We start from the raw sequence: 23,435 nt of genomic DNA, 5'->3' as shown, positions 1-23,435 counted from the left end.
CGCTGTTTTATTTACTAATTTAATGGTCTGCCTCCTTGAGAATTCAACCTCTGCAAATAATTAACCTGTAAAGCGCGATGCGCAAATAGGAACTGACAGTTAGAGTCGGGTTAACAGTCTGACTGCACAGCATTTATTCAGCTGTGTTGTAGGGCTGCAGGAACAAAATTTTAATAGAATAGAATAACAAAAAAATGAACACTATTCTAATGCTGAAATTGCCATTAAATTGTGTATTTTTAAAATAAATAAATAATTGATTATAGATGTTTTGACTAATGTTAGCGAATCAATTAACATTTGATGAGCAATAAAGTTTAATTTACTTTCATCCAGTTTGTTGCACAGTGAACACACATTAGTAGGGGTGCAAAGGATCACAGAACTCACGGTTTGGATCGTATCACGGTTTGGAATCACGGATCGGATCATTTTTCGGATCAGCAAAAACAAAAAAAAAACAAAAAAAAACAACTTTCAATTTATTCTGTGAAACGCTGAAAGTAAGGTACTTTAGCCCATGGTGTTAAATGAAAACAACTTTTAAGATGCCCAATGTTAAAATAAAATCTTAAAATATGTAAAATATTATACTCAAGTGTTAAATTAAAGTGCAACATGAGACACACATGATACCGTCTTCCTTTAAATATGGTAGTGAACGAAAAAATATGATTAGATCTGCACCCAGCAACTGAATTTGATTCCAATAAACCAGTATCATGTTGAATTTCTTAAGTTTATAACAACCTAATTTCATGAAAATCGTTTCAGGATTAAGCAGGTTACAGTCGATTCTTTAGAGAAGTCTGCATGTCTCAATACCAAAGAACACCACAGACTTTATTATTTATTTAGACCTACTTACCATATTTATTTTGTTTTGATTTTATCAAAATTGTATTTGAGTGAAATGTTAATCAAAGCAGCCGCAACGGTAATTATTTGATTTCAAGTAGTAATATTTGTAATATTTATTTAACTAACTGACAGGACTTAAAGGCATCTACATGCCTTTATGATGTAATTCTCTATATAGCCTGCTTATCAATTATTTTTAAGCTCAATAAACACAGAAAATATTTCCGGATAGAATTTCTCCATTTGTCCGGGACATTGAAATCTTCCAGGTCAAGTGCGACCAGCACCAATTTTTATCTCTGGCGGCAACATGCAGCCGATCATTCCCGACATGTCGTAAAGTTGCAGCAACATAGCGCGACGTACCATGAACCAATTATTGCGCTTCAGAGTAAAACACAGCACGCGTGTCTTGTCTATCTTCCTTTCACTGCAACTCTGCATTGAGATTTATGGAATTATTACTTACAAAGGTAACAGCGGCAGTTCAACTGTATTTCACTATGATGGTTAAATTTTGCAATTGATCCGCGGTTCACATGCTAGCCGAACACATTAGAGAGAAATATTCCCGTAACGATGTGCCAAGTCGCTCCCCTCTCCGCCAGCGTTTTACTGTGTGCACGAGGCAGAGCACGCCCTTGCCCATAATGTCCAGTAATTCCACAGATGTGGCGATGAAAGTGGGAAATAAACCCGACTATCACACACGACACCACCGGATTGTGGACCATGTGGACCGCAGGGCATTTTCCACCGGGTCGTGAGAACACGGGTGGGACTGCTTCAGGAGCCATCTGCGATCATCTCAAGCACTAGTGTTCATCAGTGCATCTCTAACACAGATTTGACAGCTCTACAGTAGGAGTACGCAGGAGTTGCAATTAGCCTGTTGCAATATCTGTCTATTTCTTAGTGACCTGGTGTGACAGGCATCAAGTCACAGCCATACTGGGCAGAACTGCATTCTGGGTACTTCTGTGTACTCTACAGGGAGACGTCGCCTCACCAACAATGCTCTGTTTCACAAAGATGCAGATAATGATACAATGCCAAATGTTACCACATCCTTCTACAAACACCCACACATACAGCTACAGACGCACAAAAAGACCCACAGGCACTCAGTACACAAACATAGACTGACAAGACACATACTGTAAATGTCACAAAAGAAATTTGGGGGGCCTGGTGGCTAAGTGGCTACCACTGCTGCCTCACAGCAAGGAGGGCCTGGATTTGAACCTGAACTGTGTTTAAACCCGACAGAGGCCTTGGAGTGGAGTTTCCATGTTCTCCCCATGTTCACATGGGTTTCCTCCAAGTGCTCACGTTCCCCTCACCCTAATGACAGGCATGGCAGGGTTAGACACCCCTGCCGATGCCCCTGACTGAGGCATCAGTAAAGATCTGGAGTTGGTCCCCTCTGTTGCGCGGCGGCCCAGCGCTCCCAGATATGCAAGATACTAGGATGGGTCAAATGCAGAGGACAAATTTCCCCACGGGGATTAAGTGTATAAAATATAAATAAATAAAAAACAATCATGACTAAAACACAGTCCTGGCCCATATCAGTGACGATAAAGCAGAAGAGCAAAGTAAACTTTATTCTTTGTCTATGCCCTCTATATTACTGTAACTACTAGAGTCATGTTATTTGTGTTTAAGAGCTCTTGAGTTCTGTTTTAATCTCAAGACTCCAATATGTATGTTGGCCCATATCACCAAGTAGCTATCAGCCCTGCAGCAAAGTTTTACACCACCACTTCCTGTTTGTCACCATAGTGACGAAGGCTGGTTTTCCGGCCGTGAGCAGGGCGAGCCTAAGTTGTGACTCTCAGATGGGAAGTTGTGTAGTAAGCATGCTCTGTCAGCTCATGGCAGAGCGTTATCTTGCAAAACAAAGAGAGATACTTCCCTCTTAGATGGTGACAGCTCAATGATTGTGTTGAAAGAAGAGCTTGTACGCTTAAAAGATGTACAGAATGCAGACATCTACACAGTAAAGGGCTACCTAATCATAATTCTTTGATAAATAATTATATCCCAAAATAAAAAAGAAACTATAAATCTATATATAATAATAATACATCTAGAAATCGATCTTTCATACAGCAGTGAGAACCACATTTATTGTTTGGAAATACATAATTACTTCAGTTATGTACTTGTCAGACTGCATTGTGTGGGATATTTTTCCGGTATTTTGCAAAAACTCTTATAATGACAAAATTCAATACTCTCAATATATCATTATATACAGTACTATATTTAAAATTGTAATGGCTTGAATTAAAACTTTGTACCTAGCACAACAGCATTGGCCTGATATTGCATGACTATTTCCCCATATATTGCAGTCTTATTACGGATATAAATTAACATTAACTCAATTGTCCATATACTTTCGGCAACAGTGCTATAGTTGGAACATCTGCACAATCTAGTAACATCTGTAGCTACTATTACCAAGAATCTGACGCAATGACGGATCATATAAAACACCATCTATGCTGGGCTTTCTGATCACTTAAGATAATGAGAATTAGCTATAGTGGTTTCTACTCATTACTTCTCTCTTGCCCAAATTAACTGTTCTCCCTTTCTCTACTGATTACCAAATGGTGCTCCTTCTCTTAATTACCAGTGCTTTCGCTCAAATTTGAAGTATTTTTGAGAGATTGAATTTCTGCTCATATCAGATATTTCAGTATAAGAAATAGTTAAAATACTGTGAAAACACACGTGTGCGTGCGCACGCACGCACGCACGCACGCACGCACGCACGCACGCACGCACGCACGCACGCAGGCACGCACGCACGCACGCAATATGCTTGTTAGGCTACCACAGTCAGACTCTGAGAAGCACTGACAGGGTGCTCAACAGCATCTGGGACAGTGGTGCCTGCAGTGTAGTATCTTAAAAAATAAAATTTGTTAATTGTTCAGCTTCCACTGACCTCCCAATTTGTTTGTCTCTCTCTGCACTCATCTGCCTCATTACTCCTAATGCTCATTTCCACAGGGCCCACTGATGAATGCGGAGTAGTGTTTATGTAGAAAACTACAAATACATGCATACTATGTTGAATGGGTGTGAGCATGAGTGTGTGTGTAAAGGAAACAAAGAACGGGCCCGGCTTGGTCAGAGCGATGTGACCGCCAACCTGAGTCACATCTATAAACAACAGCTTATTGTAGTCCATCACTGAGTCATAAGGCATGTATTGTAAGAGTGATTTCCTATCCTTCACAGCCAAATGCAGCTGATTCTACTTCCCTGCCCTAATCCCCAACCGATTATGCGAAGGTGCCAAGTTATACTTATGATCCATCCTATATATTTACAAGCAAGGGGCAGTTACAGTGCAGCACCTGGGGACCAGCTCCACTACTAGAGCCTCTTTGTAGAAGGGTAGATCAGAGGGAGAACATTTTTCAGTGGAGTTATAAATGGAAAACATAGCGTCTGCACCAGAAACGTACAACTACAAAACACAAACACAAACACACACACACACACACACACACACACACACACACACACACACACACACACACACAAACACAAACAAACACACACACATCAATGTCAATGTCCTGCTATTAAAGGATATAGTGGTACAGATGTACTGAACCGCTAACGGGCTTACGGTACAGTATATCATTTGCCCTACTGACTGCATGTAGCTACTCAGCTACATGTCACTTCACATTTGTTGAAGGTGAGACCATACAAGAACGACTGTTGTGCAAGGTAGACAGAGACAAATCTGTGCCGACAAACACACACACACACACACACACATACACACACACAATTGATATACATATATACACACACTGTATACAGTATGGTGTGACAGGCATTAATGTCTACTGTATATAAATATATACATTTTATATTTAAAAAAAGCACACGCACGCACGCACGCACACACGCACACTTTTGGTAACTTCAGCCCTACGAAATTTGGGAAAATATTTTGAGTACCACAACAGTGTAACAGGGAACCTCTTACGGCGTGGCGTTTGAGTGACTACAGCTAAATTACTCCATCAGTTAGTCATACGTAGCAGGCTCATAATGACGCCAATGACATTCATTAGGATGTACTCCTTGAAATGTGTCATCTCGTAAAGTTACCGAACATGTCTACCAACTAGAGATGCACCGATTGCAATATTTCTTGGCCGACTCTGATTCCTTAAAAGCCTGACCTGCAGATCCCAATTTTGGCCGATTCAGATTTTCATTAAAATGTATTGTTTATTATAAAACATCTTTAACAGTGTCGTCTGATCATTTTGAGTTTATATCAGTGATGGGAGAAATCAAATGTTCATATCATTTGGCCTCATTGGGCTTATCTGCTGTACGTCAATGACAAATACATCACGTGAGCTTATCACGCTCACATGACAGGACAGCTGCACGTACAGACTACTGCTGCAATTTTCAGTTACCACAACAGTGAGATTGTTGATTTGGACACAGTTTGTTTATTATTGTGCATTATTCACTATGGAGCAATAACAGAACATGAAACCATCACTGAGTTCCAATAAAATACAATATGGGACTGTCACCAATTTTCAGTATAACTGGACACAACATATACCTAACATGGAAATGTCCAGTTCAAACTTCTAAAGTCTGTTTCACTCTTAAGTGCAAATAAACCCTTTTATCATATCAATATGGTACTTGCTTTTCCAAAATAAATTGGAATCATTGCGCAAAAAAAAGAAAAGTAATAATAATAACTGACGACTCTACTCACGCTTGTTCACTGGAAGTCCTCCTTCACTCACCGTGCATTAAACCAACCAAAATTAAATGGAACGACACGTTTTACTGAGTGCCTCTTTGAGAAGAGTCTCAAAAAAAAAAAGAGTCGAACCTTTCATCAGAGCAGAGCAGACGCTCCACTGTAGCGATAGATAGTGAGTCTGCACAATTTAGAATATTGTCAGATGATAAATAAATAATAAAGCTAATGTTCTTTGTTTGCCTTTTAGTACCTTCAAACGGCTGACATTCTTTCTTTCGCTCTCTTTTTTGAGCGTTAACTAAGCAACGACGTTACATTACGTTGGCATCGGGTTTGAGTATCGGAGCATTTTTACAAAAACATGAGAACAGTATCAGTGTGTAAATTTGACACCGAACCAGATATATCTGACACCGATTGGCTGGTGAAAATGGGCCGATTCGGGTCACCGGCTGTTTGATCGGTGCATCTCAAATTTTACATATTTTACAGTGCTTTATTTTTACATCCCCACTTCCCATTTTACCTCAGAAATGCAGCATTACGCCTCAGTGGATAATAAAGTACTGCTGCACTGTGTATGAGTGGATGTTGAGTGAGTGAGAGGAGAGGGAGGGGAGGGCTTACAGAACCAGCACAAGGTCATAGCATCTGGTCCAATCCGAGGGATGTAGTTTAAATACTGAATAAATGTATGGTATTGTTTTGTATTGATTGATTTCAGTAATTATATTACAATAATATCCACACACACACACACACACACACACACACACACACACACACACACACACACACACACACACACACACACACACACACACACACACACACACACACAATATAATACAGGTATAAATGTTATAAATTATGAAACACATACAATGATATTGAATAGGCTTTATTATTTGTACCGGTAGATTTTTATTTTCCATTGGTAGTTCGTTTGGTTTTATTTATAGTCCAACAAATACATCTGGCCGTACATTTTTATTTTACATTAAAACACAGATGCCAACACAGACAAGCAAAGAATGGAGACGGTCAGCGCTAATAAGGCCCTCATTCTAGGAAGGGTACTTAATCCATAGGTTACACATGTTATGGATTTTAAGAAGTCTGAAACAGAACAGAAAAATGATCAGCCAGAGACACTAACCTCTATTATCATCTCAGTAGTAGTGGGGTAGAGTGTGAAGAAGACACAAAACTCTGACAGAAGCATTTAGTGCCTGTGTAAAATTAAAAACCACAACGCAGACCTCTCACGAAGCAAGTTGCACTGAGTCTCTTATTCCTTCTGTAGCAGGCTCTACTGAAATGACAAAGCCTATATACTGTGACATATAATGTATCTACCTTGATGTAGGTGATGAAGGTTCCCAATATTCATCTATTATTAGCTTAAGGTTACTCAAGTGGATATTTATAGAACCCTACTCTACTCAACACAATGACCTAGACACAGCAGAAAGAGAGAGAGAGAGAGAGAGAGAGAGAGAGGGAGAGAGAGAGGGACCAAGAAAGGCAGGGTGGGTGAAAGCACTTGAGAGAAATAAGACCCTATGACACAAATAGAGGCTCAGCAAAATAATTTTAAAAAGTAGATTACCCTGGTGGATTGGTAGTCTTTAAGCAATAGATATTTATATTAGATATATATTATCAACTGAAGCTGACAATTGATCATATATTCGCCCAACAAGGTGGTTAGTACTCAAAGCACCAGTTGGTACCAAAATCCACACCCAATGGAAAATGCTTATAAAGGTGGCGTTATCATTGGAAAAAGAGAGACGGAAATTGCTTATTTTTCGTGATGGAAATTTTGGCCAAAATGAATACAGAGCTGAGAGCACATACAGTGCAGTTGTATATTCATTCAGTAACAAATTGTTGTTAATTTCAATTACCTACTTTACTAAACTAAGCGGATATATGCTTTTCATTCATTTGCCATGTCCCTTTTATCTAGCAAAATAGTATATGCTGAAAAACATAATTCATGCAATTTACTTCGTAATGACTATAAACACTGACAGAACATCAACTCAACATGATAAATGTGTGTATTTTTCTTTTTTTACATGTTTTTGAAGTGCATAGAACAAAATGAGAGCTTGACACAAGGGGAGACAGGAAACAACAGGTCCAGAGCTGTACCTCGAGGCTGATTGTCACGATTATATGGTAGGTGCCCTAAGCTGCTGCGACAAAGTGGTCCAGCAACTGACAATTTGAATCAGAAAATAAACCAAACATTCTGATCCATTCCGACATGTTTTTATTCCAGCAGTGCACTCAAAACACCCCCAGGCAAAGCCAAAGTAACATCCAAATCTAAATTCTATCCTCAGACAATAATGAACTATGTGGGAAGCTTAATTTTGAATCAACTGCCTTGCCCAAAAAAAAAAAAATCTGCAATTCAAGTATCCCATTTCCTACATACAGTATGCAGTCATTTAAAAGTAGTTCACTACTGAAGCACACAAATTCAGAACATAGTGTTTACAATTATTCCTAATGTGACAGCAATTTCATCCCCGAATTCCCTATCATAAGATAATAAACATTTCCATTTTTCCCCACTTTACATTATGAAACTGTCCAATTCAAAACTAAGTTGTACTCAACTAAAAATGCAATTAAACCAAGTTAATATTTCACAGCAAGTTGTTTACAGACATTATAAGCAGCCGATCCTTGAAGGTCTACATCAGCAATATTGTTTTGCTTTGTTTTAAATAGAGGTGGTAGTTTAAAATAGGCTGGTGGCCTCATTTTTGACGTGTCTGCATGATAGGGATAGCAGACCTATTGTGTTAAAAATATATATATTGGAAAAAAAAAAGTAAAATATTTTTAATTAAATTAAAGCCAATACATTTTTTTAGCCCATATTTACAGTGAGCATGTGGGGAATATTCTGGCTGACTTAAATTAGCTTACAATATTTAACTGCTTATGTCTATTTAACATAAACTCAGAATATCCAATTTTGCCATATGGGCACATGGCCTCATGGTTCCAAGATTACAGTTCCAAACCCTATTCAGATTTAAATCTAAAGTTATATGTTCGCAAAACAAATCAGCCTTATTTTTGACAACCCCAAAGGATTGCTCAACCTCAGGGAACGACATTCATAAAAGATTAAAGAAACACTGTGTAAGTTTGAACTTCAAGCGGTTTATACAATGAGCAAATATCCTTGAATTGGAATTAATTGATCAATTTACCCTCCCTGCAAGCGTATGCGATTAACCCGCAAGAACCAAAAGGACTCTTATCGGAATACTTTTTTCAACCTAGCCTTTGTACTGGCCTGTAAAATAATGAATGAACACCTTCTTACATACCAAAAATTTGAGAGGAAACTGTTATTCTAGACTACAGGATTTATGTTAAGCGGGCTTGTATAGAATTATTTTTTTGGACATTATGCAATTTCAATAACCATGGATTCTGGGGCTTTTCATTTGAACCTGGCAACCATAATAATAACAACTGGACTTCCCTATATTTCCTATGCTTGGCATCGCCAGACTCAGTTCCCTTTGCCACTTTCACCGAAAGCCGTAAATCTACCGGCAATGTTCCTCATCGGCGTCATGTGGGAATGGGAGCCAGTGTCGTGTTCCATAAAAGTTGTTCCGTAAATTTCCCCACTCTCGAAGTAGTATAATTTCCCGCAAATTGCCGGAATAGCTGTGAATGGAAGTGTGTGGGAATGGAAGCGGTAACATTTCCGTAAAGAAGGGGTGTAGCCAAATCCAAACAAAGAACAAAAAGCTGGTTTTTACCAATATTTATTTTTTTACAAATATTTAAACAAATGATTGGTTTTTGGAAAAAATAAAAATAAATCAAACATTTCAGAAAAATGGTGAGTCTGATCGGAACCATGGCGCTTGGCTGCAAAGACGAGAGAATGAAACACGTTCAGTCTCTACGGAAAAAGGTGTTGTTATTCCTAAACCTTATTCTTTTTATTCTTAAAAATACCACTCGACGTGTCTTGTACAGTTAGGGGTGCAGCGACCGTGACCTTGCGGGGACAAGCGCTTCGCTTCTTCACCCCCTGCACCGCAGTGCAGAGCTGGAGAGGGAGTGAGCAGACATGGAGAACGGGTGGAGGACGTTCATTCTCCTCTCAATCAGCGGAGGGAAGAGTCCTTGGGGCGGGGAGACAGGGAGCGAAGTGCTGGTGCAAAAACCCATTGTGTTGCCTAGTCTCGCGTGATATTAGACACCTCTCGAGCGAAAATGATGTATCCGAAAACAGTCATCTATGTGGGAACAGAGTCCATACAGAACTTTCCCGTAAAGGAGTCTGTGTGAATGACTATCTAGTGCCTTTTCTGGATATTTTTAATCCAGCAATGTTACGGATTCCATGTGGGAAAGGAGCTTAATTCGCAAATGCGTTTGTCTGGAATCTCTCCGTTCATTTTCGATTTTTAAGGGGCGTTACCAACCGGTGCAGACCAAAATGTCTCGGATAGAATTACAACCAATCAGAGCAACAAAATGTGTGACGTAGCGCTGAGCGATTGAGTTGGTAAATTTAACTTTCACGAAATCCTGTGGGAAATACTGCAAACACATCTTTCCTATCGATACAAGCTTTTTAGACAAAATAAACCGTCCAGTTCATTCAATATTTTCACGATAGGGGATTCAACAGGCCGTTCCACATCAGCGGCAGCCATCTTGGTTGTTTACAAAAATGCCTCGACAGCTCTCCTCTGCATTGTCATCGTATCAAACCCGCCTGTATTAGATAAACAGTTGTGATTGGCCCGACCCTGGCAAGGTCAGGTGGAAATCTGTTTGAATGGGAGGGTGGCCAGACGTACACTGCAGAGAAAATGAAACATGATCTGCAGATTCATCTGGTTCCCAGGCTAATTTTTCCATAGTGTTCTTCCCAATTTGATGGTATGCCACAATTATGATCATATATCTCAACATCCCTGTTACATGTCTGACTTGACATTTACCTGGCTGTTTCCCACTGTAGTTATGTCATTGGTTAATGCTGCTGAAGCATGAATAATGTGAAAATTAAATTAAATTAGATAAGATTAGATCCAACTAATTGTCATTGCACAGAGTACAAGTGCCGAGGCAACAAAATGCATTTCTCTGCATTTTACCATCCGAGTAAATGTATCTAGGAGCATGGGCTGCCATATAGCAGCACCTGGGGAGCAGTTAGGGGGTTAAGTGCCTTGCTCAAGGACACATAAGCACGCTGGAGCCGGGGATCGAACCGGCAATCTTCCAATTACTAGTTGACCCACTCTACCTCCTGAGCTCTTAAATGAATGGCTTCCAGGAAGTGCAACTGCTTCAAATGATAGTCCACTGCAGACATAAGGTGGTTTTTATGTATGAAAGTAAAGTATTTGTGAGCGTTAAATCTGCTCTGTGTAATGGTTTCCTAGTGGCAGAGCCTCGTTGTACCTTTCTCCATTACTTCATATGTATTGTATTGTTCTGTTTTGCAAGCATTCCAGTTCAAAACTAGATATATCTACTTCTATCTGGTGTAGGAGGCCAATTTTCCCTATATTTTAAAAACATCAGAGCTAACTGCTGCCTTAATCAGAATGCATAGTGACACAACACTTGAAGGATCAATGTTGTGGTTTGTCATTATTTGTCAAATTATGAATTGCAGTTGTGTAAGAAAAAAGATCAACTTATCTGCAGCAGGCAATATAGCCCAAGGCATAAGAATTATGAGAAGAAGTATTCTGGCAGACGCCCTGGTCTGTTATGCAATCCAAGACAACAGTTTGAACATGTAGCCTTCCCGAACTTGTAAAGATTTTTTAGACTGAAGAGTGACATCCAAATGATCCCACTCAGCTTTGCATGGTCACTAAGGGGAGACATTCAACATTCCTGCCAGCAGAGGGAACTGAGTCGGTCGAGGAGGGGTGGGGAGACGGGGAGCGCAGCGCTGGTCTAAAAACAAAACCGATTCTGTTACCTGGTCCCACGTGTTATTAGGCACCTCACACACGAGCATTACGTACTGTATCCGTAACAGTTATCTACGCGGGAACAGACTCAATACGGAACTTTTCCATATAGGACACCAATGTGGGAATGGCTACCTACTGCCTTTGCCAGATATTTTTTATCCAGCAATGTTACGGATTCCATGTGGGAAAGGGGCTCTAGTAACATTTCCGGTAAAATGCCGGGACGGCTGTGGTATTGTTGTGTAGGGCCGAACAATTAATAGAATTCAAACCGACATGGCAATATAACAGGTCGCAAATTTTCAAATTGCAAAGCCTGTGATTACGTTTTTTAATTTTTTTTTTATGTTACACAATCTAACCAATAGGTCTGTCCAGGGCCGGCTCTTCCTGTAGGCGAGGTAGGCGGCGAGCTTGCGCACCATCTCGGGGAGGATGCGCGAGAGGAAGTGATCGGGCACATTTTGAGCACCTGTCTCCCTCTTCGACAGTACCTACGATGCCAGCGTTGCTTGCCAGCAATGGGGTGCCACCGATCGGCGCGCCAGAACTTGTGTTTTTATTTCACATCTCCTTATGGAACGAAACCATGCATAATCGTTTCTCTGTGATGGGCTGAAAACCATTGATCAAACTGGCTTTCAGAATGATAGGCCTTAAGTTATGCAGTACTGTTGAATTGTTCTTCTTAGACACAGGGGATATGTTGAATGGCTTCCATTGGGCTGGCACAGTGAGATCCTTGTTTCAGTGATCAAACCTGAACCATCCTCTTCTGTTCAGAGGTTCTATTTGTCAAACTGTCTTTAATAGGTTGTGAGAGACTGCAAACTATCTGCAGTATTCTTCTACTTGTGGTCCAGGATCATGGTGGTTTGATAGAATATGAGAATATGTCATAGACAATCAAATCCCTTCCAGGCATCTCTTATCTGTCCTCCCTCAAAACCACTTTGAAATTATTCCTCCAGATGTCCTCTTTCTTAAATGTACTACAATGCTATAATACCGAATTATTGGCCACTACAGTATAAACGGGCAAGATTGTGCACGCTGTGCTTGTTTGCCATCTTATCTGACATGGCTATGTCATTCACTAATAAAGAATTTATTTTAAAAAAGCAAAGTCAATAAATATTTTAAGTAATTTCAAATTATATGCAAAATGTTCATGCCTCATTGGTTAGACATACACCTATTTTTTTTATTTTATACTCACAGACACCTTATTAAGATATCTGAAGCGAATAAGGCATTACAACTAAGATATAACAGTTTGGATTTGGAAGAAGCTTCAGATTCAGATGGCACACAAGCCACCAAGGATCAGCATAACCCTTACTAAACAACAACTAAGGCCTTAAAGCTAAAGTTAACTGTTACTGACTTAATAGACAATAATACAATGCACGTTGATTATTAATTCATTCACACCCACATCTGTGTGGGTATGGGATGATTCAAATGTCTGACAAAACAAAAGAAGATCTATCTTTCATGATATTTAAATAAATCACAAAATGTGTATTGGGTCACGGGGTTACTACCTTCAGTTAGTTACCACACTGAAATCAGTTTGAAATTACAAAATGTAATGTAGGCTCCTAATTTAAAAAATAGATAAATAAATAAATAAACAATTGTGTGTGTGTGTGTATATATATATATATATATACACTGAATTTTTCCTCCAGTGTAACATTTGCTGTGGCCAATGACCCAAATATTATGTTTGATCTTTGGCCATCCAAGGGGAAAAGCTTTGGGCAGTTCCGCCTTAGATCCCGTCGTTCACAAGTACAACAAGAAGCTAGAATTGGTTCAAGCACATACACACAGATCGAAAATCACGAAACAAAAATGTAAGCCAATGAAAATGCACAAATTGTATCGCTGCAAGTGATAAGATGCCCCGGCACGCACATCACACGGCCACAACACCATGCAATTGCAGTGACAGCAGTGCAACCGCTGGACAGCTGTCAAGTCCGATCTGCCTGCCAGCTGCAGTCCCACAGCGACGCGAGGCTCGCGAACGATTCGCGCGTAGCGAACCGATCCTGTCAAAGGAGGTTTCAACAAAAAAAAAAAAAAAAAAAGGTTTTATTTGGACGCACAGGCATCCACTGAGATCCCGCAACTCGAGTTGGGAGCGAAAAGGACAACGTGCCCAAACAAGCTCCTTGTGTTTGAATCTTCGACTCGCGAACTGCGAATAATAGGGGCGCAATACGTACTCTTGAAAGAAGCAAATGACTGTTGTGAATAACATACGAATACTTTAGAGAGGATACACATATTTTATTCTTCCGCCTGGGTAAATCATTTACAGAACTAAACGCTGTGTTGTTTGCCAGAGCTGTCCAACAGAGCTGAACCGACTCTTGTCACTCATTCACCGGAAGAGTTGGACAATCGAATTGGACTCCTTTAACTGGGTGACTCGCCAGGACGCGAATCTTAAAAAAAAAAAAAAAAAGAGTCGAACCTTTTTCCACTAGCCACATAAATTACACTGACAGGCGAGCAGGCTTCGCGTTTGGCACAATAAAACGGCGGGATCGCGGGCGGACTCACCGAGTGGTTGACTCCCCACATGAGCACGCTGAGGAGGGGGTCGCTGGCGCGGAACAGCTTCACTTTCTGGGCGACGAAGTGCTTCTTCTTGGTCTTGGTCTTGCTCGCGATGGACGCGGCGATGCTGCTGGCCGTGGCCATCTTTCGAACCGCCTGTCAAAAGTCTTCCTGGCAGTCCGTGTGGGTGGCGGGGGGGGGTTTTCCTGTCTCGGTCTTTCAGCTGGAACGGCCACCGGCCCCTGGCGACATATAACGAGCCCCTACTTCAGCTCTAACAGCGCCGCGGAGGTTTGCTCAGCAGCTCGCCGCCTCCCTCGGCCCGCATCATAGTTCCCCTCTTCCTCCCTCGACTCCGCTCGGCTTCCGTACAATGCGAACGCTCACTGCGCTGCCATTAGCATGGTCGGGTAGCCAGCCAGCTAAACTAATCCCCGAGGAACCTTCGGTGAAACGGAAAAAGGCATTTAAAACCCAAAACGAACAACGGCCGATAAAAAATAGGCTAACATTTGGACCGTCGATTTTTTTTTTTGTTTTGTCTTAAACGAACGTTAAGCTTAACCGACTAGCCCAGTGGTCCCGGCCCCTGGATAAGCTCCGGTCACCGGCTAGCTATCTATCCGCCCCCCCTCCGCCCGCCCGCCCGGTGATGCAAAGCTAACTGTTAGCCGAGCTGTCACAGCTAGCGAGGTTGCTAGGTGCTCCGACCGTAACGCTCCTTGCGGTCAGTCCGAATTCAAACCGTCGTCTGTCATTGCCCGTTTTCTTCTAAACGGTTTTAAAATAATTGTTATATTTAAAATACTAATGATAATCAACACGTATTCCCGTGACCGAGAGATGTTCCGTGCGGGCTGTCCGACTCAACTGACAGCTCGACGGAGGAGGGGAGTTGTGATGTGAGACCGTGAACGACTCGTTCGTAGCGAACGAATCTTTTTTTTTTTTTTTTTTTTTTTTTTTTTAATGACTCGGGCGTCGGGAGTCATTCCGGCAAAATAATACAACAACAACAACAACAACAACAACAACAACAACAACAACAACAACAATAATAATAGTAATATAACAATAAACTTTAGTTGTATAGCACATTTCATACAGGACACGTGTCTTAAAAGTGCTTTGCATTAAAAGAAGGCCATCGGATAGCGACAACAAAAGCAAAGCAAGCAAAATGCATTTACAAAGTACAGTAATACAATAATTAAAAGAATGAAATAAACTAAAAACAGGGCCAGGAAAGTGTTGCTCGCCGAGCTATTTTCTCGTTTCAGTGGAGTCTTGCCACGACCGGGAGCCACCGACGCCAAGCACGATAAGCCAATAGGATATTGGAACTGGTCTTAAATCTTAAAGTAAATCCGTTACACACGGTATTTAACACAACTATCACCACATTCACCATCAATACGTTTATATTTATGTTAATGAATTGTGGGTGTCCCCACACACACACACTTTTCACACAGTATATTATGGAAGGGTCCAACAGTCGGATCGTTTTTTGGATTCAGTGTAAAGCCGGCTTGAATCCTCAACCCAGAAACTGAAAATATTCATAACGAGAACCGAAGGCGAAGTTGACAGACGTAAATCCGTCGTATGATTCACACTTGGCGATTCTCTGCCAAAACAATGGTCTCGGAGGGAATGAGGCCGAACGATCTCCTGGGATCCACATTTTGAATTCTTCCGACAGAATTGATTGACTCTTCTGAGAATTTCCTTCACAACCGGCTCCCGTTCGTCGTTTACCGGGCGGCCCCTCCCTCACTCACCTGAGCATTAAACCGACCGAATCGAACGAACGAAGAGTCGGAACATCGAACGACTTATTTTTAACCGAGTCTGGAGGGGGAAAGAAGAAGAAAAAAAAAAGAGTCGAATCGCTCCTCACTCGAGGTGACAGGCTGCGTCTCTTCGCGCCGACCGGATCCGACTGCTCCGCGCCGTCCCTGCCTCCGATTGGTCGGGGCCGTCCCACCGTGCGTGGGCGCGGGGCGCGGGGCGCGCACCTACGCAGGCGCACGCAAACATCCACGCAGCCACTGCGGCTGTGCTGCAATTCACTAGTTCAAAGCGATGAATGTTCATAGTGTGGCGTGGTCAAGGCCCTTTTTCTTTTTCTTTCTTTCTTTCTTTCTATCTATCTATCTATCTATCTATCTATCTATCTATCTATCTATCTATCTATCTATCTATCTATCTATCTATCTATCTATCTATCTATCTATCTATCTATCTATCTATCTATCTATCTATCTATCCATCTATCTATCTATCTATCTATCTATCCATCTATCTATCTATCCATCTATCCATCTATCTATCTATCTATTTATTTATTTTGCCAGAGAGTTAAATAATAATGCTCCAAAAGAATGTGTAGACCTCAGTGGGTCATTTTTGTATCAGACCTCTGCTTCAAGTCCGAGGTTCAAGTTCAAGAGATTATCTGGCACATACATACAAATACGATCATAAATATATGCAGTGTAATGTCATGACACCCGGCTCTATAAGCCCTAAAAATACTAAAATGTGCGTTCACTGATACTAATTTGCATTCCTATATCTTTTCCTTTCTTTAAATCCCTCCTTGCCAACTCATCCACCCCCTCGTTCCCCTTCACCCCTACGTGTGCTGGAACCCACAGAAATATTACCTGACCTCCCCGATTTGTTATTCTTGTGACCGACTGAAGGACTTCATATAGTGCTTCTTGACTGCTGACCTTAAGCTTGCTGGGGCTGAGGATGAATCTGAGCACATCAACACTTTATCTTGTCCATTTTTTTTTTCCAACCCACCATAGTGCAACCAAAACTGCCAACCTCTCCACTCTGTTAACCCCTAATTTATTGGATGTTCTTCTGTTGATTCAAATTCCTTTTTGCTGGCATTGCCACCACAAATCCTGTCACTCCTGTCTCAGGTTCTAAGAACCATCTGTATAATCACTATACCCTTTCATTACATGATAATTGAATGCACTTACCAAATCCATTTTTATCTTTTTCCTTTTACTTTTTACCTCAAGCAAATACCAGTCTATGTCAGGCTACACAAGCTTCCATGGAGCCACCACTGGATAAACTACCGAAGGGCTTATCCACAGATCAAACATTCACAAGTTTTTTTTCGCAACGTCACTCCCTATCCGACCAAAGTTATCCCTCTGACGCCTCCCATTCTCCCCGCACTTCTGCAACACTCCTTTTTTGGGGATGGGAATCATTGTGTCCCTGCAAATTAGCCCAGTCATTTGCCATCAGTTGCATCCTTCTTAATTACAACGGCATTTCTCCCGTTTCTACTTGTAGGGCAGGTACTGGCGGTGTTTTGAAAGCCCCGTTGCACACTCTCAGTGCCTGTGCCTGAATGACATCCAATTTCCTTATAAGAGACCTGGCTGCTGATCCATACTCTACACTGCTGTAATCCAGCACACATCTTATTAAGGCCACATACATTTTTCTCCAACGATGAGCAACCCTTAACCAGGAGCCTTTTTTTTAAAGTGTGAATGGGCATCAAGGTGTGCACAGCGGAGCGCAGATCACGGGGCCTGTGATCCCCCCCACCCCCCGTCAACAGATTGCCTTTTCTTTTTTTGGTGCACCTGCCCCTTTCAATGTCTCTGTATGGGCCTGGCCCCACTCCACCACCTCATCAATTTCTCCTTGTACTCTCCTGATTGTATGCTCCATGTTCCTTCCTCTTTTCCACAAGCCCCATCATCAGCAAACAGTGACCTACCTACCTATATCTACTGGTACCTTCGAGAAGACGTAGTTGATCATAATGATGAAAAGTAGCGCGCTTATCACACTACCCTGAGGTGTTCCATATCCAACCGAGCACTGATTTTACAAGTCTGACCCGAACCAATTCTTTCCAACAAAAAATCCTTTATCCAGTTCAAAACTCTCCCACCAACACCCATGTTGTGCTGCTTTATTAACAATCCTTTCCTTCCACATCACATCATAGGCTTTTTCTATGTCAAAATGGTTCATCCATTACAACACCTGTTTCTCTCCTCCTGTCTAACACACCTGGATGCAGACTCACTGTTCTTTCCGTTCTCCTTCTCCCTTCTGACACATTTCCTGAATTATGTATCTTTGCGAATGACTTGGCCATGTTTTTCTCCTCAGATGTCATAACTGGATATTCCCATTCACTTCTGCCTCCCCCCCTCCTCTTTATCATTCCCCATACCTCTCCCACAGGTATCTTCTTCCTATTTTGTTGAAAAAAAAATTTCTTCAACGTGCCCTTCTAGCTTGACATACCATTCTTCTCACAAATGCCCATTCTTATACTGAATATATGCTGCATGATATGGGTTATTTTAAATTGTCTGAATTCTCTATTCCTGTTTCTAACAGCCTGATGACACTCCCCTGTCCTACATGGTATCAGTTTTTTATCCATCCTATTATTACTCCTGGGTACAGATCCATCTGCTGCCGTAATGATTGCTGAGGTTACCTGATTATTTAATTCATCTAAATCTCCAGAAATATCAATCCTTGCCATTGCTTCCTCACTCATATTCTGAAACGTATCCCAATCTGCTTTTCCAAAGACACACTTTGGGATTCCACAACCTGGTCTCACTTCTACTCTTTCTCCCGCCAAGAATGAGTGGGTAGTGATGGCTTCCTGCTGTTGTCCCTGTCCAAACCTTCCAGTTACAAACTCCAGCCAAGGGATTAGACACTAATGTAATATCCAATGCTGGTTATTATGTTATCTGATATTATGTTTACCCTCGTTCCTCGACCATCATTCATACAGACCAAATCCCCATCATCCATCAAATCTTCAATTACCTTTGCATTTGAGTCTGTATGCGAGCCGCCCCGCAGTGTACACTGAGCACTGAAATCTGCAAACCATACTATACAGTATGTCTGTTTGTCCTTGTATCCTTCGTAGGCTGTCTAAATCTGACCTCTTGCATGGATTGTAGATGTTAACTTTAACCTCCTCCTCCTCTCTTTCCCACACTTCCATCACTATGTAATCCTGATATTCTCCCTTTTCCAGTGCCCTATATGTTTTTTATGTCTTCTGTCTTTCCTTATCACTGTATAGCCATGAACCACAAACTCTAAAGTTGGTTATGACCAGGCTTCCTGAACACATACTACATCCGGTTTTACAGCCAAATCTCTAATAATATGTTTGAATTCCTGGCCATCGGCCAGTTAACTCCTGGCATTCCATTGTAAAAGAATTCCCATAATTAGTATTAACCAACCCATGTTGCTTCCTGGCTTGAATGATTGGTGAGGTTCTCCCTCACTTCTCCTCATGTCAGTCCCATTAATCCTGAACGATTTTTTATCTTTTTTTTTTCCTCTTTTTTTTTCTCACTTTACATCATTTTGGGGCACCCCGGTAGCTCCACAGTCCCTACTGCAGCAGCCTGGGTTCAATTCCAGCTTGTGGCCATTTACTGCATGTCATCCTCTCTCTGTTCCCTTTCTTCCCCCGCTATCACTGTCAAATACAGCATGAAAATGCCAAAATAATATTTAATTTTTTTTTTTTACTTCGGCTGTATGGTTAATCACTCCTGCGATGATTGTTACTAGAGCCCCTTTCTCTCCACATACTGTAACTCCTCTCTGCTCTCGAGCCCCCGTTGCTCTTTGTTCCTTAGTAGCATTATGCTGTTTCTCTTGACAATCTCACAGCTGTGATCCTTCTTTCCACTCTCACTTTTTGGATTTTATCCTTCCGTCTCATGACCTCACACCCACCGTATGCCACATTATGGGCACCTCCACAGTTAGAGCATTGGCTGCAATCCTGTTCCACACTTTCCAAATTTGTGATTTCACCCCCACAGCTCCTCTGCTCTTTACAGTTATCGGCTGTGTGTCCAAAATCGACAATTAAAGCCCCTCAATGGCTTTGGCACATACTGTACACTCTCACTGAGTCGCTCATAAAGGAATTACCTTCGTTGGCACACCCTTTCCTTCAAATTCAATCAATACAGTTTCACTATATTTTTTTTCCTCCCTGGAGATTCCTTTTTACTTCCTCCATATCTACACTCACTGGCTCCCCCCGGTGATCACTCCCTTACATCCAGCACCATTTTGCGCTCCCGCTTAAGTTTTCCGATCTCTTTTAGTTTGAATGCTTTCTCAAGTTGTTCTTCATTCACACATCTCACCATAATGTATCTCCCCTATCGAACTTGCCAAAGTTGTTGTTGGCACAAACGGGTTGCTTTTGTTCACGTTTTACTTGAGCCTTTTCATTAAAACTTATCACGACAATACGTTTCTCAGGGCCTTCCCTCTGAATTCGCTCATGCCCTTCTCCCTCACTTTCAGATCTCTCAGGGTTCTTGTTCCTATATTCTCTCTTTCTCGTTTGCCTCAATTTTTATTCATCCGTCCCCTCATTCTCTTCACCTCTCCCTTCATCGTAATCCATTTCTGCCCACCTGCCTGCCTCTGATCCATTCATGGAGCGGTCGCTCGTACAGTATAATCTTCTTGTTTTTCCTTCTTATTGTTATTATTGCGCATTGACAATATAAATCTGAAGCTTCATGTAGGCAAGCGTTGAATAGTAGAGTTGAGCTGTCTCACACGCCCCGGGTCTTCAGAGGTCTTCTTTTTATTTGGGCGAGAGATGGGACGGGCTGTGGACTTTCCAGCAAAGTTCCCCTGGGACAGTTGCCCTGTCAATCAGGCTGATAAGCTCAAACTCCACACACAGGACCCCCCTCACCAGTTGCACAGAAAAGAGAATCTATGGCATCCCCGGTGTTCTGCAGGAATAATGCGTCTCCTCATGGAAAACGCTTACACCCGCTCTGTCACCATAACAACGGAGAATGCAGAGGAGCGTCTTGTTACAGTGGACAACCATGCTGGATTTTGTCCAAGTATGTTGTGACTTCCTCCAGAACCATCTCTGTCCAGAGAGCTGCATTGGCATCTGGAGGTTTGCCCAACATGTAGCCTACTCATGTCCCGTGCTGAGACGCCTACCTCTCCAAATGCTGCAGCACTTTGAGGAGATGCGACGCTGTCGCAGCCAGCCACTGTCATCGTTGAGGACGAGTTGAACGTCAAGTGGTGGAACCACCATGCCCGTGAGTGCAGGGACCACATGGCCCTCCTCCTATCAAAGATTTGTCTGGGCCCAAGGACCGATGGCTACTTCGTGAACAAAATATAAAAGAAAACGCACTGATGTAGGACAGCATTGAGTGCAATCCCATCATCATTGACACTCTGAAAGCCATGTATGAGAGGTTGAATGGATCCTCCAGCTCGGATTTCAGTAACCCCCTCATCAAGGCCAACCTACTAGCCGTCGGAGGCTGGAGTGGCAATCATCCCACCGATGGCAACGGGGCGTACGGTGCCCGAGCGGACCGCTGGGTTAATGTGACCAATGAAGAGGAGAGCCCGAGGGCCACACATGGCGGTGCTTACCAAAATTGCCCGCCTGCCTATGTGGTGTCGATGTGTTTATTTGAACCGTGTTTAAACTGCGCGGGCAAAAGTTTGACATGGGATATCACGGGACATGGTACGCGGGCTTCAACGGCTTTGCCGCCATGTTCAAAGTGGAGCACTACAGTGAGAAGACAGATGGGTGATCCTGTGCTAAATACTTGCGGATTTCCTCCAGAAAATGTAAAGCATTCAGTTTGTACGATGAACTTATTTTTGAACCTTTCTGCAGGAATGAAACTCACTCAGGACTGTTAAACATACTACACAGCACACTATTGTACTATTACGCTTATTGTTTAATTACTATAGCAGAAATTTGCCCTGATATTCCTCCCACAGTTTTCAAGCCACATAGACATATTGCAGGCCCTTATTTTGTGGTAAAGGTTAATGGTTTATGAGATATTTCACCTTTTTGTGCAAAATCGTTGCCTAAAATGCAGTGTGGCAAAGCAATCCTGTTGTCATGGAAAACATCCCTAGCCACATAAGGGGAATTCCCCACATAGACCAGCCTCATCGGAGGCACCGTTATGTAATTTCTTTGTGACGTCAAAACCCTGGCTCACCCTTAAAAGTTGGGCATCGGCGCCCCAAGGAGAACTGCCTTCAGTTTAAGCCGAAGAACTCACATACATACACACGCATACAATTTCATCAGCAATTGTTTCGTTTTTCTTGATGATGCATATTTACATACAGTATGGCCCCAAATGATGGGCTGTTTCACTTGTTCGACAATAGATCGATTGTCTAGAATTTGGAGGTACACTAAATTAGACAAAGGAAATCTTAAGAGGTTCACACACTTCGAATTTGTTCCACTGTTTTTTTTTCCCCAGGTCCAAGCTGAGCCTATAAATGTGTGAGCGCTTTTTTTTTTTTTTTTAATTCCATTTTTATGATGATTCAAGGTTGATATTGCAGGTTGGGAATTGGAACTCCACTCCAACTCGGTCTTGGATGGAATGGACTACAAATACCCACTGTTACACTGTAAACACTGCCTGCTGACAGCGCCGTTTAATCGAAACAAAAGCAAGATAAATATATAAAGAACAAATAAAACAAATAAACTTATACGTGAATAAATAGAGAAACAAAAAAAGAAATGAGGAAAATAAGGAAATGATCCGCCTCCTTTCAGTCCTTCGCGTCACCCGTGGCCTAGCAACGCGATGCCAACCGCTTTCCAAAGACGCGTCTGTGTCAACTACCTTGCGCCGCTAGCTGATTGTTGAAAACAGGTAATATACATTCTAAACGTAACGTCCTTATGAACGTGTCTTCGCTAATAGTGCAGTACAAACGCCCTTGATTTGTTTTAAGAGCAATTAATAAAAAACACCCATTTAGGGGTTCGTTTGGCAAAGGAGCTGGTTAAATATTGGCTATCTCGGGTCTGCTTCGTGGATTAGCTGCAGGATATTCGCGTCACAAGTTCATAGTATTGGGTCAGCCAACGTCTAAATTTGAAAAAAAAAAAAAAAAATATATATATATATATATATAACGAAATAACGAAATACAATCGATATATATACATTTCCAATTTGATACAAAGGCTGATCTATCTATCTATCTATTTATTTATCTATCTGTCTGTCTATCTATCTATATCTATCTATCTATCTATCTGCCTGTCTGTCTGTCTGTCTGTCTGTCTATCTATCTATCTATCTATCTATCTATCTATCTATCTATCTATCTACAGA

The 23,435-nt window shown here is 41.7% G+C and overlaps 1 protein-coding gene across 1 annotated transcript in view; it reads right to left on the bottom strand.

Moving 5' to 3' along the window:
* pip4k2aa (phosphatidylinositol-5-phosphate 4-kinase, type II, alpha a) overlaps nt 1–14,728 on the bottom strand; it is a 34,994-nt gene extending 20,266 nt beyond the window's left edge. Inside the window, exon 1 of the mRNA XM_080020665.1 lies at nt 14,215–14,728. Coding sequence (XP_079876791.1) covers nt 14,215–14,355 — 141 coding nt within the window. The 5' untranslated portion in view covers nt 14,356–14,728. The remainder of the gene's footprint in view (nt 1–14,214) is intronic.
* Between the last annotated feature and the right edge of the window lie 8,707 nt (nt 14,729–23,435).

This window comes from Zeus faber (assembly GCF_960531495.2).
Source record: "Zeus faber genome assembly, chromosome: 19".
In the NCBI taxonomy this organism is placed as follows: Eukaryota; Metazoa; Chordata; class Actinopteri; order Zeiformes; family Zeidae; genus Zeus; species Zeus faber.
This window is presented reverse-complemented; position numbering and strand designations above follow the sequence as displayed.